At 40.0% G+C, this 14455-nt stretch overlaps 1 protein-coding gene across 1 annotated transcript; it reads right to left on the bottom strand.

Moving 5' to 3' along the window:
• Positions 1 to 3275: 3275 nt before the first annotated feature.
• On the bottom strand, positions 3276 to 6551 carry MRPL53 (mitochondrial ribosomal protein L53). The gene is made up of 3 exons (XM_038129368.1): positions 6405 to 6551; positions 5348 to 5460; positions 3276 to 3697 (listed from the first exon to the last, which is right to left on the bottom strand). Exons 1-3 carry the CDS (start codon positions 6491 to 6493, stop codon positions 3570 to 3572), a joined length of 330 nt encoding a protein of 109 aa, XP_037985296.1. The 5' UTR covers positions 6494 to 6551; the 3' UTR covers positions 3276 to 3569.
• Between the last annotated feature and the right edge of the window lie 7904 nt (positions 6552 to 14455).

The raw sequence follows: 14455 nt of genomic DNA, 5'->3' as shown, positions 1-14455 counted from the left end.
GGAAAAGGCAAGCCTAGATGAGATCAAACAATACCAGTAAGGAAAAAGACTATTAGGCCAGGAGCTGGAGAAGGCAGAGGAATGCATCTGGAAAAGGCATCACTGATAGGCAATATGTTGGTCTCAACATGACTCCAAGCCACTCAGTGGAAAGGCAGGGCCTGCATCCAGGGAAACTGGTTGCATATGGAGTTGGTGAGGTGGGCAGTGAGCCAGCAATTCTTAAAACTGTAAGGACTGTATACATGTGTAGGAGATACACTTGAAAGCAAGCATCTTGAGAATTGCTAAACACAGTCCCAGGATATTCAACTTTCGAGGGGTTTTTCTGGCTTCCTTATACCACATAAACTCCTTGGTCATTTAAAATTCAAGCAGAGGCGAAGAACTTGCAATGTTCTCTAACACTGCTGCTCCTAGTTGAAATCTTTAATAAAAATACCATTATTTTTCTAAAAACAGTGCTGCAGATACTTAAAAAGGGAATACCTCAGCCAGGTTGTGTTATCTGAATGGCGTATTCATCCATTTCAAGACTATTTTCCCTATGCACTGATAAGAACATCTAAAAAAACAGGTATTTGTACAATGAAAAGATCTAAGATGATTCTAATAATTGCTAAATCTCCAGGCATTAGAGATTTAGCCATTTCAATATCATCACCTGCTATCAGACATTCTCTGTGGCCATGGTATTTAGGCATGTAGGCAATCCTAATTTTTTAGGGTCTGTTCCAGTTCCTTTTACAGTTGGGCAAGCACCCACATTTTCAGTGGGATACAATAATCAAGATTAGTGGGCTGAAAAAAAAACAACATGCAAAGTCAATGCTCACCCAGACATGCTTTGTTGTGCATGAGTGACCTTAATACCCTGTACATCCCCAGTGCTGGCCTGTGCATGTCAGGAGCTGTCAGAGCTTTGTTTCGGGCAATCAGCTGCAGGGGCTGGGAGTGCAGGAGCAGCTTGCAGCAAAGCTATCTAAATGCTCAGGGAAGAAAGTCATTACGGATTATCTTTAATGTACTTGAAAAATAAATCCGTACCTTTATCTCAATGATACAGGGAGAGAAACTTTCTACATATTAGCATAATAATCATCAGAGGAGTGCCTTCTTGCTCATCTTGCTTGTTTATATCACTCCAGTATCTTGTAGTCTCGAGGATGCACATTTTTAGCTTGATTTTTCTGTCCTGTAGGTTTTGCTTTACATATTGCATATTAAAAACCCAGTCATTACTTCTTTTTCATGCACAGAACGTATCAGAGCTTTACCACTGCAAACTGCAGCTCCCAGCACTCACAGCAAAAGCTGCGCCAGCCTACATTTCATCCCCTGAATTGTTGGTGATCCCTCAAAAGCAGCACCAGCCTACACCCCACCCCCTGAATTGTTGGTGATCTCTCAATGGCAACATGGCAGGCCTTTGGCCTAATCGAAGCAGGAAGGTTGGGCATGTGTGGATTCAAATGAAAGCACTAAGCAAAAGTGTGTGTTTTTACAGAGCAAAATGCCTATCCATGCTAGCAAAGTAAAAACATAAACTGCCTTTCTTTGACAACAAAAGGGATTCATTTTGGTGATTAAAAACTAGCTAGGATCTTAATTTTTTCCCTTTTCTATTAATAAATATAAGCTCCAATCTTGGGCCAAAACAGATACTATAGAAACTTAATTATTATTAATAATTAATGATTATTTATTCAACTCCTGTTTAACTCTTTAAGCACTTATAGATGGCTATTTAAGATGGATATAGGCAATTCAAATTAAAACACAAGTTTTGTACACTGATGTACAGACTGTCAAAGAAAGAAAACAAACCCTCAAAAATCATTGATATGTTACAGTAAGAGGGCTTTTGGGCATATGAATATATGATTAACCAGAGGAATAATAATTGCGTGTAGGTCTTCCACTTGAACAATTTTCACTTTTCCTGCAAAGCTTTTTCAGATAAAGTCATAGTATATGATGTTATTCTAAGCTGTGGGAAAAACAAAACAAAACAAAACAACAAAACAACCTGTCCTTTGAACATTCTTATTTCAATTTGCTCCTCCTTCTACGGTACTCCTGTAGCTTGACAGGATTTAAAACCCTCTGTTTCAGGTATTGTCATAACTCCTCTGCTGCAACAAAGCTCAGTAGCACGTTTAGCAGATCTGCACTCCAAAACCACTCTGAAGAGCTGGTGGCCTAATAAAAAAAAAAAAGGGTTCCAGTGCAGAGAAGGTATTTATCCCAGACAAACTGATTCACAACTCTTGTTCCCGCATCCAATTTTCATTAAATCATCTTATCTCACACTGTTGCAAACACCCAATGTCTTCAGCACAGCTCTCTTTCTCCAACACAACACATCACCTTGACTTCAACATTCTAATGAAGAACTTGCAAAGAATTACCTTGACAGTGCTATTTGGAACCACCTTGCTTTCAGAATGGACAGTGTCCATTTAATAATCTTGGCAAAAGTAAAGTAAAACTAGTTTCAGACTTGTGTCCTAAATCTGCTGCCAACTTTGGAAACACATGTACTCATTTTAGAGAAATCAGGCATCTGATTATAAAAAGGCAGAAGCAAAGCCTCTCAAGAGTACCACACCTGCAATTCTCAAAACTGGAACTACATTTTTGTTACGAACAAAACTGATGCACATGACACACATGTGGAGCTGACACCTTCACCTGCACAGCCTGGGGAGAGATTGACCCTTCCAAACCCACAGAGCTTTGGAATACAGATGAGACACCTAAGCAGTTACTTTAATAAATAACAGAGTTGGACATGGGTCTATAAACACCAAATAAAGCTCTGCCTTTGATCTTTCTAAAATAGTTAATGAAATATCCCAAGTGAGTGACAAAACTGAACTTCAAAGATATCCCTTTTCTCCAATTATCAAAAAAACTAACTTGAGCTAAACTTAGTTACTTTTATTCAGGATGAGTAACTCTACTGTGTGTTGACAGTCCCATAACCTTGTTACTTTAATAGCTCAGCTAAATTTACATTTAGCAAATTTCCCACTTCCTTCAAAAAAAGAGGAAGAAAATGTTAGGGACTTAGCAACATGATGTATTATAAACATAGTAGTATAAAAACCACTCTACATTTGCAGCCTGCTGTCCCTCACCTAAGTCAATACTTTTTCTTCAAATTTTTAATAAATTGAATAGCTTTCAAACAATAATAATAACCACTCTAAAAATGTTCTGCCTTACACTTTCAGAAATTTTGTAGGAAATAATGTCCAAAGAGATCTGGCTTCATTGCAGTATTAATTTAATAGCTAATGGGCATTATTCACATTGAAATGCAAACACATATGACATCAGTCCAACATGCAGCTGCTTAGAAAGATGCATTCATGCATCTTATGCCACTCTGACCCACTAATGTTAGAAGATCTGTTGATTTAGTATATCCTCCTCCAAGGGAAGGCAGGGAACATTTAAAGTCTTTTGGCCATCTCTCAGATTTTGTTGCATAGCAAAGAGCCTTCTGTGCAGCCTGCTGCTTCTAACACATGTCGATGCAAACACAGCTGGTTTTCCATTCTTCAGGGATTCTTCTTCTTGCTTTTCTGTTCTTCCTTAAGGTCTTTTGCATTACATCTGGATGCCAATGCTGTTAACATTTCCCCTGTCGTCAAGTGGGCTCCCTTCATTATCAGTCGATCTCCATCAACTACAAATGAAGAAAACCTTGACAAGTCACAAAGTGACAACTACTCTGGTGTGCAGCTGTTTTGTACATATAAACCCAACTACAGTTCACCTTGTCTGATTAGAAAGTGCTCCAGCTACCAAGGAACCTGACTATGCACCACTGCCAAACAAACATATCAAACTGCACATTATATGCATTTAATTTTCACTTCTGCATTGCATTATCAAAAAATCTGAAACATTTCTCTAGGTATGCCTAGAGTAAGAACACATTTGATACAAACAGCTCATATTCTGCCCCCAAAGTCATCTCACAAAAGGCAAGTAAGGCATTGGAAGGCACAATTCCCACACATGGCTAAGCATTTTAGTAGCCTGTTGTCAGTGGCCCATTTAACATGCTTCTTCAGCCAAAACAACAAATTGGTTCACACAATCCTGTGGTTATAATGTAAAAAAACATAGGAAGCACTAGGATTTCTAGAATTCTGAAAGAATTTATTTTAAAACAGGCAAAGAGCAGTAGAAGGTGAATATTACCCAAGTTAATTATTTTGCAAGATTTGCAAATACAAAACCGATAGCCAGACCCATACAGTGAAATACCATGCCTGGCATCCATGTTCCAGCCTCATTTTTGCCAACTACAAGGGCTACAAACACTTCACTGGGGAAAAATCAGCTTCTAAAAAATTAAAAGTTTAGTGGCGTCTTGGCATTAATGAGATAAACTGGTTTGGGTTTACACTGCGAAAAAACACAGAGCTTTAGTCTTAATACATCACAAGGATGAGAAATACAGAGGCATGGGGGAGACAGAGACAAGCAATGTTAACATTGAAATAGGCAGACTTTCCTAAGCAAAACAAAGACCATTCAATACTTTTGACATTTCCACCAATTCACTAAAAATACGGACAGTTAAACATAAGAAGGTAGCAGAAATCAATATTAATGAAAACTTTAATGGGCTACATGACATATTGGTCCATTACAGCACAGCAGGAAAGAAGATGCAGCCAGAGAAAAGGACAAAAGCAGATTAGAGCCATCTGTTCATAGCCTGGAATCTGGGACGCTTCCAGAACTGATGAAATTTCCACCACCAATTCCCTGCCTGCTCCCTATACCCTCAAAGGAAACCAAGAAATTTCTTGTACATTGTTGACCTCATTCTGCAGGTCCATCTGCACAAGTAAAGCCTCACCCATCTGAGCAGTTCCTTCAAATTACAGTTACTCAGTTGCATAAGCAACTGAAGGTATTCAGCCTTCTCAAGACTGAGATGCCTCCACCACAGGTAACAAAAAAAAAAAAAAAAAAAAGAACAGTTTATTATATAAAAACAGAGCTACATTTACTTTCCTGGAATTGTACCTGACTGCAAAGTCATATAAGTACATCACTACTGAAGTACACTCAGCTCCAGTGCTGTCAGTTGTTGGATCTAAGAAACCTGAGATCTAACAACAGTGGAGACATATATACACTTTTATCTAGACATCAGGCTTTTAGTGACATCCTCTTTCTTTTTTCCTCCCAGCTGTTCAACATCTAGTATGGACCGGAGTGAAAAACCAAAATCACAGTTAAAAAAAAAATAGAATACAATAACACTGTAACAACACAAACTCAGGGGGTTTTGTTGCTTTAAAAACAAGCTCCTTACCAAACATAACATCTACAACTGGTTCAGATCCATCATGTCTCACATCAGCAGTCACTTCACAGTTTGTATTAGTAGCTTGGATTTTTTTATGGTAAATACTTTGGAGAAATTTTCTGAAAGTATATTAAAAACATATTAAGTATGTTGTAGACAGACATTGAAGTAAACATACTTCTAAAATTAATTTGCACATCTCAATATTGCTGGGCAACAAAATATAAACAAAATAGGATTAGTACTTAAGTTCAGGTAGGTACTTCTTATGAGAGAATCACTCTTAAAATCCAAAAATCCAAATTCAGTATATATTCCTTACATACTAACATGTAAAAAAGCATACCAAAGAACTATTCAAAGCTTTAGTGTATACACTTTCTATGTTTCTCTTAGCTAGATTAGTAACAATAATAAAAAAATAAACAGCAAAAGCATTTTCATTTTTCTTTATGCATCATTTGCTTGCCAATGTTTCCTTGTTTGGGTTTGAGACAGCATTTGTTTATATGACATCTTTGGTCTCCTGTTGATTTCTGAAATGCGTGACAGCTACTTTAAACTGCTATTCTGGCAGCTTAAAGATATTCTAAATTAAGCTGCGCTACTAAATTAATTTTAAAAGTGGGTGTGCCTGTAAAGTCATTGCAAAACGTCATTTTGGAGTTGTTTGGTGCAGAACCCAGAATCGTTTGGAATTGTGTGTTCTCTAGAACATCGCTGGAGAAGCACCTCAATCCCCTCGATCCCCTCGATTTCTCCAGCGATTAATTACGGGGATAGAGGAGCAGCTGCTGCCCCGCCTGCCCATTACCAGCGCCCGGAGCGGACATCTCCCCTCACTACAGGGTCAGCCCCTGCTAAAGCTGAGCGCACACGCCTGGGAGAGGGGGGCACGGCAGGGCACGGACCCTCGGCACAGCGGCCGGGAATGACCCCGGAACCCGCGCAGGACGCGCGGCCCGGCAGGCCGCAGGAAGGGCGCCGCACGGAGGGCGCCGGGGCGTCTACAGAGAGGGAGCCCGGACAGAGCGGGCCGGGGCCGCCCCCGCAGCCCCCTCACCTGGTGCTCTCCACGTTGGGCTCGAAGGGGCAGAATCGAACCACGATACTCTTCACCGGCCGCAGCACCAGGCTCACCTTGGACGCCATCTTCTCCCCGCCCCCTACTACAGCTCCCAGCAGCCCCCGCGCAGGGGCTCTCGGCTGCAGCGGCCGCGGCGGCCCGCCCCGAGGGCAGCTGGGAACTGTAGCCGCGGCCGTGGGGGCGGGAGGCCCGCGGGTGCGCTCCCTTCGCTCGGGCGGCTGCAGGCCCCACGAGCCTCGTCTGATGACCCGGGCGCTCGGGGCCTGGCTCCTTCCTGTGTCAGAGAATCATAGACTGGTTTGGGTTGGAAGGCAGTTTATTTTTTTTTTTTTAATGTAGTTCCAACCGCCCTCCCTGTGCAGGGGTACCTTTTACTAGACCGCGTTCCTGAAAGCTCCCTCCAACCTGCCCTTGAACACCTCCAAGGATGAAGTATCCGCAATTTTCTCTGGAAAAACTGTTCCAGTGCTTCACCATCCTTGCAGCAAATAATTTATTCCTAATAATCTAAGCTAAACTTACTCTCTGCCATTCCCACAAAGCCATTCCTCCATGTCCTGTCACGACATGCTCTTGTAAAAAGTCCCTCTTCCACTTTCTTGCAGGTTCCCTTTGGTGCTGGAAGGGAGCAACAAGGTCTTCCCCAGAGACTTATCTCCTCCAGGCTGAACAACCATGACCCTCTCGGGCTTTCCTTGTAGGAGGGGAGCTCCATCCCTCTGATCATATTTGTGGTCCTCCTCTGGACCTGCTCCATCAGGTAGATGGAGATGTTGACTGATTGGTTCACACAATCCTGTGGTTATAGGATTGTGTGTACTGAGGACCCCAGAGCTGGATGCAGGAGTCCAGGTGGGTTTTCACAAGAGTGAGTAGAGGGGGAAGATAAGGATCAGCAAAAGATAAATTAGAGGCAGTGTTTTGCAATACATCAGGGAGGAGAGAGATTTGCAAGAGGCACTGCTGCTGGAAGTGAACACATTGTTTTTTCATGACTGGTTATGTCCAGGAGCTGCTTCCCAGCCCTTGAATTAAACCTGGAGAAGAGGATGCTCAGGGGTGACCTGACCACTCTCTACAACTCCCTGAAAGGAGGGGGTAGCCAGCTGAAGATTGGCCTCTTCTCCTAGGCGACTAGCCACAGGACAAGGGGACATAGTCCTAAGCTGCACCAGGGAAGGTTCAGGTTGGGCATTGGGAAGAAATTCTTCAAGAACTGGAACTGGAACGGGCTGCCCAGAGAGGTGGTGGAGTTACCATCCTGTCTAGGGAAGGACAGGACGTGCCACTTGGTGCCGTGTCGTAGTGGACAAGGCGGTGTTTGGCCACAGGTTGGACTCAGAGGTCTTCTCCAACCGGGTTGGCTCTGTCAGTCTGTCTGCGTGCCGGTGTCGCCGTGTGTCCGGGTGCCACTAGATGGCAGGAGCCTCCCTGGCAAATGGCTCCGCAGCGCCGGGACCTTGCGGGGGGCTGGGGCAGCAGCGGCGGCGCTCGAGCACACGCTGGGAATGTCTGTGCAATATCCAAACAGCCCCACCGTCCCGACCTACGGGAACTGCATTAAACAGCCATCATCTCTTGGAATGGGTAACCTATGTTTAGAAGCTTATCTTTGTATATTCCAAGTCGTCTTCCTTAAAAAACTCTCATAGGCATTGGGTAAAACCATTGTATTCAGTGAGATTTGGACAAGAAATTAACTAGCAAAACTGAGCACAATGGAGTCAATATAGTTGATATGTTTAAATTTTTATTCTGTCTCTCAAACGAATAAAAAAATTATTTATGTATTTATTTATTTATTTATATTTATATATATGTGTGTGTTATATATTATGGTCTACCCTTATGGAAAAAAAAAAAGGAAAAATACATTATTGTGAGATATCTTTAAAAAGACTTCACTGGAACCAATAAATAGCTGGTTTAAATAGGATTTCTTCCTATATAGTAGGCTTAGACACAGGGCTAGGTAAATAAGAGTAATTTGCATTTGGAAGGCAAAAGTAATTTATGAATTTTCAACATCTCTTTCTTCATTATAACACAAAGAGCTCAATGTATTCCATTTGAAATCTGCGGGAAATTTTCCATCGACTTCTATGGTAACACTGAAGGAATAACACCAATAAAGGACAGGAGAAAAAAGAATGATCACTGGTTGTTCTAAGGGCTCCATTTTTCACACTGTTGGTACTGTGGCACTCACAGACTTAAAAATATGCACGACCAAAACAGTTTCATATTTGCTCTTATTGCATTTTGATAGTAATTTAAGAAGAATGTTTAGCTTACATTGCACAATTAAATGAAGAGAAAATTTTGTTTACTCCTTTCCACAGTCAGATCAGTTAATTTTTTTACTTTTATTGTCAGCAGTAAAATTTGTATCTTTCCCCTTAAGCCATCTGTTTAGAGTAATTGAAAACGAACTCTGATATTTCAAAGTAATTTTTAATTTTTTGAAGTCTGAGAGATTCACAGTGACACCATACAACAGGTATCTGTTAACTGAAAGGCTCTGTGTTCTATTTCTCCCTTCAAAGAGTAGTCTGTATCTCTGATATGAAATTTCTACTCATCCCTATAAATAGGAATATCACTTCCTTGGATGCTAGCCCCACTTGTGGACAACCAAGTCTTTCTTGACACCTACTCTAAATGCAATAGTTTTAGGTGATGATAATTCTAGTGAGAATGTGAACTTCTACAGCTACTAAATTAGATAAATGAGCAGCAAAGTGACACAGCTATTTAAAAACAAAAACAAAACAAAAAAGAAAACCCCAAGCAAACAATAACAACCAAAAAAAAAGAACCCAAAAAACCCACAAAAACCCAAAACAAACAACCCAAGCATTTTCTCATCTGCCTTTAAAACCACGTGGTGGTTAAGCACAGTACATTGGATTGTCGTCAGTTTATACCAGAGTAACTCTAACTGACCTCTGCCATTTCAGGAAAACTGATAATTTGTCTGTGTAAGCCATTGAATCAGTCTCTACAGCTCCAGCAGGTAGTCTGGGAACTTTCAAGTGTCTGCATTTGAGACTCTTCTTCAAGGACATCCTTGGGAGTCTGAATGATTCATGATTCTTATACCTAGCGATAATCACACACATTCCTAAAGCATAGTAACATGAAGTATCAAAAGATACATTATTATAATGGAAACTATTTTAGTATTCCTTTCACTCAGTGGATCTTTTTTATTATAAATACTGCCTCATCCCAAGTCTACAGACTTTAATGTCATCAGTTTCACTGAAGTGTAGCCACGAGCCTATAAATGATTTATCTCTAAGTACCATATACAGCAAGGAAAAACTGCAGCCACGCTTTTTACAGTGTAGTTATGCAGAGAAAGCTTGCAGAAATGAAGTTATGCAGAAAAACGTCTGTAGCATTAATTATACTAAGTAAATTTTCTTCTTTTCTCATTGATCATTCCAGATCTTTTAGATCCTGGGAAGAGTCTTCTGCTTTTTCTCCTGTTTCTTACTTAGCTGCTTTCACTTTGTGTTCTGTTTTCTGACTATAGAATGGCCCACAGTTCAGAACTCTTGAAATCTAATTTCTCCATGGTTTGGGCATGCCTTGGCCCTGGCTTTTGACTGCTCTTCAAATGCTGCATGAGAGAGGCTTCTCAATGCTGCATTTCAGGTGTGGTGTAACACCTCCCTGTGTTTACTGGGTTCTGGAGACTTCCTTATCTCTGACTGTCCTCAGCTGATTGCCTCCTCTGCATCTTTATCCTTTTTCTGCCGACTTTTTCTCTGAGCCTTGTCACAAACGTCAATAGGCCTGGAATTTAGCAATCAAAATGTCATGTCTGCACATCTAGTTGTAATGCTGTGTAGTCCAGGAATAAAATTTAATGCTGCCTTCAGGGCAGTAGGCAGTGCTGAGGAGAAGTGAACCAACACAAAGCCAGCAGCCTGCCTGTTCTGCACTGAGGTGATGCTTCCAGATGACCACCCAGGAGAGGCTCTTAGACAAAGACTCTGTGCTGGGCCTGACAGGAGAAGCAAATTATTTCTGGGAACAGAAAACCACTCTGACAGGTGCAATATCATGGAGCATATCTTTGAAAGAGCAATGGACAGAGAGACAGTCAAGATCACAAAGGACTTGCAGCAAGTCATTATAAAATACTAGTGCCACATTGAAGGGCATGTTGGAATGAATTCCCTACCATACTGGAGGAACACTGCTTATAGTCATAAAAATATAAGCCAGTCTGTGTTTTCTGTCTGGCTTTGTTTCTTCCTTTGAACTGAATATTTTACACCATATGTCAGTTACTGAATTTTAAAAATATTTTCCCAAAGAGAAGAGCTGCTAAAGGTCCTTTATTCTCTGAAAATTGTGGAAGTCAAGCATAGTTTTCTACTAATAGTACAACAAATTTTGCATTTTATTTATAAAGCAGCTAATAGTTGTATGCTGTTAATGTGGTTTTCAAAAATAAAAACAAAAAATAAAATCGACTAGCAAAGATGCCACTTAAATAGGCCTACTTTATAATTAATTCTGAAATAATAACTCTGCATATCAGTTCAGAAAAGCTCTTATGGGAGTGAATAAACAGATTCCCTAGTTGCTCTTTACTCCTCTGCAAACATGTATTTCTATTGCCTGAGGTTAACAACTGCCAGCAGAAATGTTTGCTAAAATAATATGCAGCATTTAACTGGCTGAGAGCATACTGTGCCAATTCCTGACTTGTAACTTAATTTCTTGAGGATAATACCCGAAGCTTTATTTTGTACATTTTCTTCCCCATCTAATAAATACTACATTAAATATCTGCAGTTATCCTTTGGATTTTTATGTTGATTCAAAATATGCACTTGCTTCCAGCAAAGAGAGTTGATTATCATAATAGCAAAAGGCACAAAGGTGAGCTGAAATGAGTGCTAAGCACTCAAGTTTAACACCTGAGTCCTTGAGGTCTGGGATCTGTTCTTGAAGCTCCAGGTGGATTTAATGCAAGTATTTTTACTTTAAGTGTCACAGGCACAGTCCCATTTAACAGATCTGACTAAGAGTTATTATCATAGTTTGAGAGGGAACAGATTTTTCACAAGTGCAGAATCTGGGGAAAGCAGTTGTATTAGAATTTGATCTATATTTTCAAAGACTTCCAGAAGGTTTGTCTGTTCTTCAAATAACTTGTTAGAGGTTTTTGAGGAGCTCAGCAGCATATTGACATTTGTACCACTTTGCTAAGGGCATGCTTCAGTGCTGTGAATACCATAAGCAAAGCAGTTTGTTTTCACTGTGTTCTGCTAAGAATAGCTGTGCCTATAGATTGATGGTTTAAGTTATTAGCATTGTCAGCAAAGTATAACAACTCTGCTCAATTGAACGTGGTGTCCAGCCAAGATAGTCTCTGCTTTCATTTTTTCCATGTCAAGAACTTTCACTTTATATTCTACAAGCTTATTTATGCACCAGTTGTAACTTCCCTTTTATATATGTCAAGAATGTATCTAGGCATGGCCTACACATAAGCCATAGAATACCTACTTAACACAGATAAAAGTTGAAACATAAAGAGTCTAAACATTCAGACATAAAGGAACTAGATATCAAAATGGGGAAATTTTATGCAACCATTGCCTGTAGCAAGTTTCATACAATTTAATCTATTTCTTAACATAAATAAAAGGTATCTCCTCAAGAGAGTCATTGTAAAGTATTCTTACCACCTATATGAGTAGAAGACCATATTTCTTTAAACTCAAACATGTATCAATGTCAGTGACAAGCTACCACATTTAGTATTATAATTCCAATTAAAAGGTAGTTTGACTCACTGAGAGGCCATGATAAAAATACTCTTAGTTGTAAATTTAAATATGCCACAGCATCCTTCCTGTGAAGCTCATTCTACATTTGCAGTCCTATGCTCAGTTACAAAAAACCCACACCAAACCCCCAGCAACTAATCTGTTGGTTTTACCTTGTATTAGAATAAAAGAGGTAAGTTTTGTTAAAAGCCTGCTTAGCACAGGAAGAGCACAATTCAGGTGTTGTCCCACAAGAATTCCAGGTGCAGTGTGGTCAGTGATATGCACTGACTTAGTGCAGAAATTAATAGAATAAAGTTCTGAGCCATTCTGAAGTTTTTGTCAGATATCTCCTTATGTGATTACAATAGCAGTGTAATGATTACATTATTGTGTACTAATTGAAGCAACATGTCAGAAGATAGAGGAGAACAAATAAGATACTGCAAGAGTTGTTTGTTATACATGCAGAAGCTACATTATAGAAACAACAGGCAGCAGATGACAATTTAGATAGATGTTCCCAGGAAATTTATGTTACACAGATGAAGTTAGGAATATGAAATGCCATATAAATAGCAGAACTGGTGAGTTTTATTCAGGCATATATTACCAGTTAATACAGGAATGAAGCAAGTATCATTTCTCAAAGCAATGATTTTTGGCCTAGGGGCCCTTAGTCTTCCGTGGCCTATGGCTTCATGAAGTATTATTTTAAAAAGATAATAATTCTTACTCTTGGCAGAGTTCCAGTCAGGGTCAAGGAGTCTCAATCTCCCCTTGGACACTGTGAGGACCCAGTGTTACTGATCTTTACAGATCAGTAAAGGCTGATCAGCACAGTGTAAGTGGTCACTCTTCAGCCCTGATGATAAGAGATCGCAGAGTATTGGTTACTAGGCTAGTTCCAAATGGTCAGATTTTCCAGACAGAGATTCCTAATGTTTCAAAAATATCAAAGATTTGGCTCTGTATCACTCAAACCAGAAGAAATCATCACAATTTTTGCCCAGTCTTGAATTACTGACAGTATATCCACATTTCATCCCTCTTGAACTACATTAATTAACTTAAGCATCTCAGGACCTTAGGATAACCAATTCACTTCTTACTTTTACCCAATTTCTTGTGTGACATATTAAACAGAGAATGTGCAAGCCAGAGATTTCAAACACTTGTGTTTAGTTTTGTGCATATAATACTGTTGTTCACCTATTGAAATTGTTGGATCAAATTTCACTAAAGTCAGTCACATTTATCTCTGTAGTACTGATGGGTAAAAAATATCCTGATGGATCAAAACTACTAAACTAGAATTATTTCCAATGCATTTATATTTATGCTGTTTTTCCTTTATCTTGATGAATGGGCAGTGTGTAAAAAAAAAGAGATTAATAACTATATGTAAATATATAAGATAGAAAGAATATTTAATATCTGAAATATAGAAAAATATATAAAATATAATTTATTTTCCAAAAATAATTTCTAGCAGTAAGAAAATGTGTCTCTTATCAATGCCCCATTGAGAAACTTAGAAATCAAACATTTGTGACTGGTATGACCATGCCAAGCTCTAGAGCTCTGTAGAGGTACAAACAAATGTTTAAGAATTAACCCCTTCAAAAGGAAGGAGGAGAAGCTGTGAATTCAGATATTTTATTCAATTTCCATCATGTCTGTAATGAGAGAATACATTCATTTACTGTAATCCCTCCCAGCTAATCCATATCATCAAGCAAAGGATAAAACATCAGTTTCCAAGGAACCTTTTTCTGGCAAAATACATCAGCTCTGTAGAGGTACAGCAACAAAGTGAGGTTTGGGGGGCACAGTCTATCCTTGTATCCCTTGTGCAGCAGCAGCTGAGTTTATCAGCAGTACTAAAGTGCAGGTGATGTCTTAGCCTGCTCCCGTGCTGCAGGCACAGAACTGATTTGTCTCCACAGACACTCCATTGTCCAGACTAATAAGAGTGATGCTTTTGCCATGGCTGCACAGAAAGGAGCACAGCATTTGAGAGAGGCAGCAGCACACAGCAAAGAGGCAACTGCCTGTGGCTTCTCACCAAACACATTTATGACAGCAGACAGCTCCTGTGGAGCAGCGGTGATGAGCCAAAGGTCTCTGTTGCTGCACCCTGTGCTGCCTGCAATAGCCAACAGCACTGCTCTGCCTTTTGTAGGGCTTCCATCTACATGTCTGTAATCAAGCAGGTTTCTTCTCCCAGTC

Source organism: Motacilla alba, chromosome 2 (genome assembly GCF_015832195.1).
Source record: "Motacilla alba alba isolate MOTALB_02 chromosome 2, Motacilla_alba_V1.0_pri, whole genome shotgun sequence".
Classification (NCBI taxonomy): domain Eukaryota; kingdom Metazoa; phylum Chordata; class Aves; order Passeriformes; family Motacillidae; genus Motacilla; species Motacilla alba.
The sequence above is the reverse complement of the archived record's forward strand: the minus strand, read 5'-3'. Positions and strand labels throughout refer to the sequence as shown.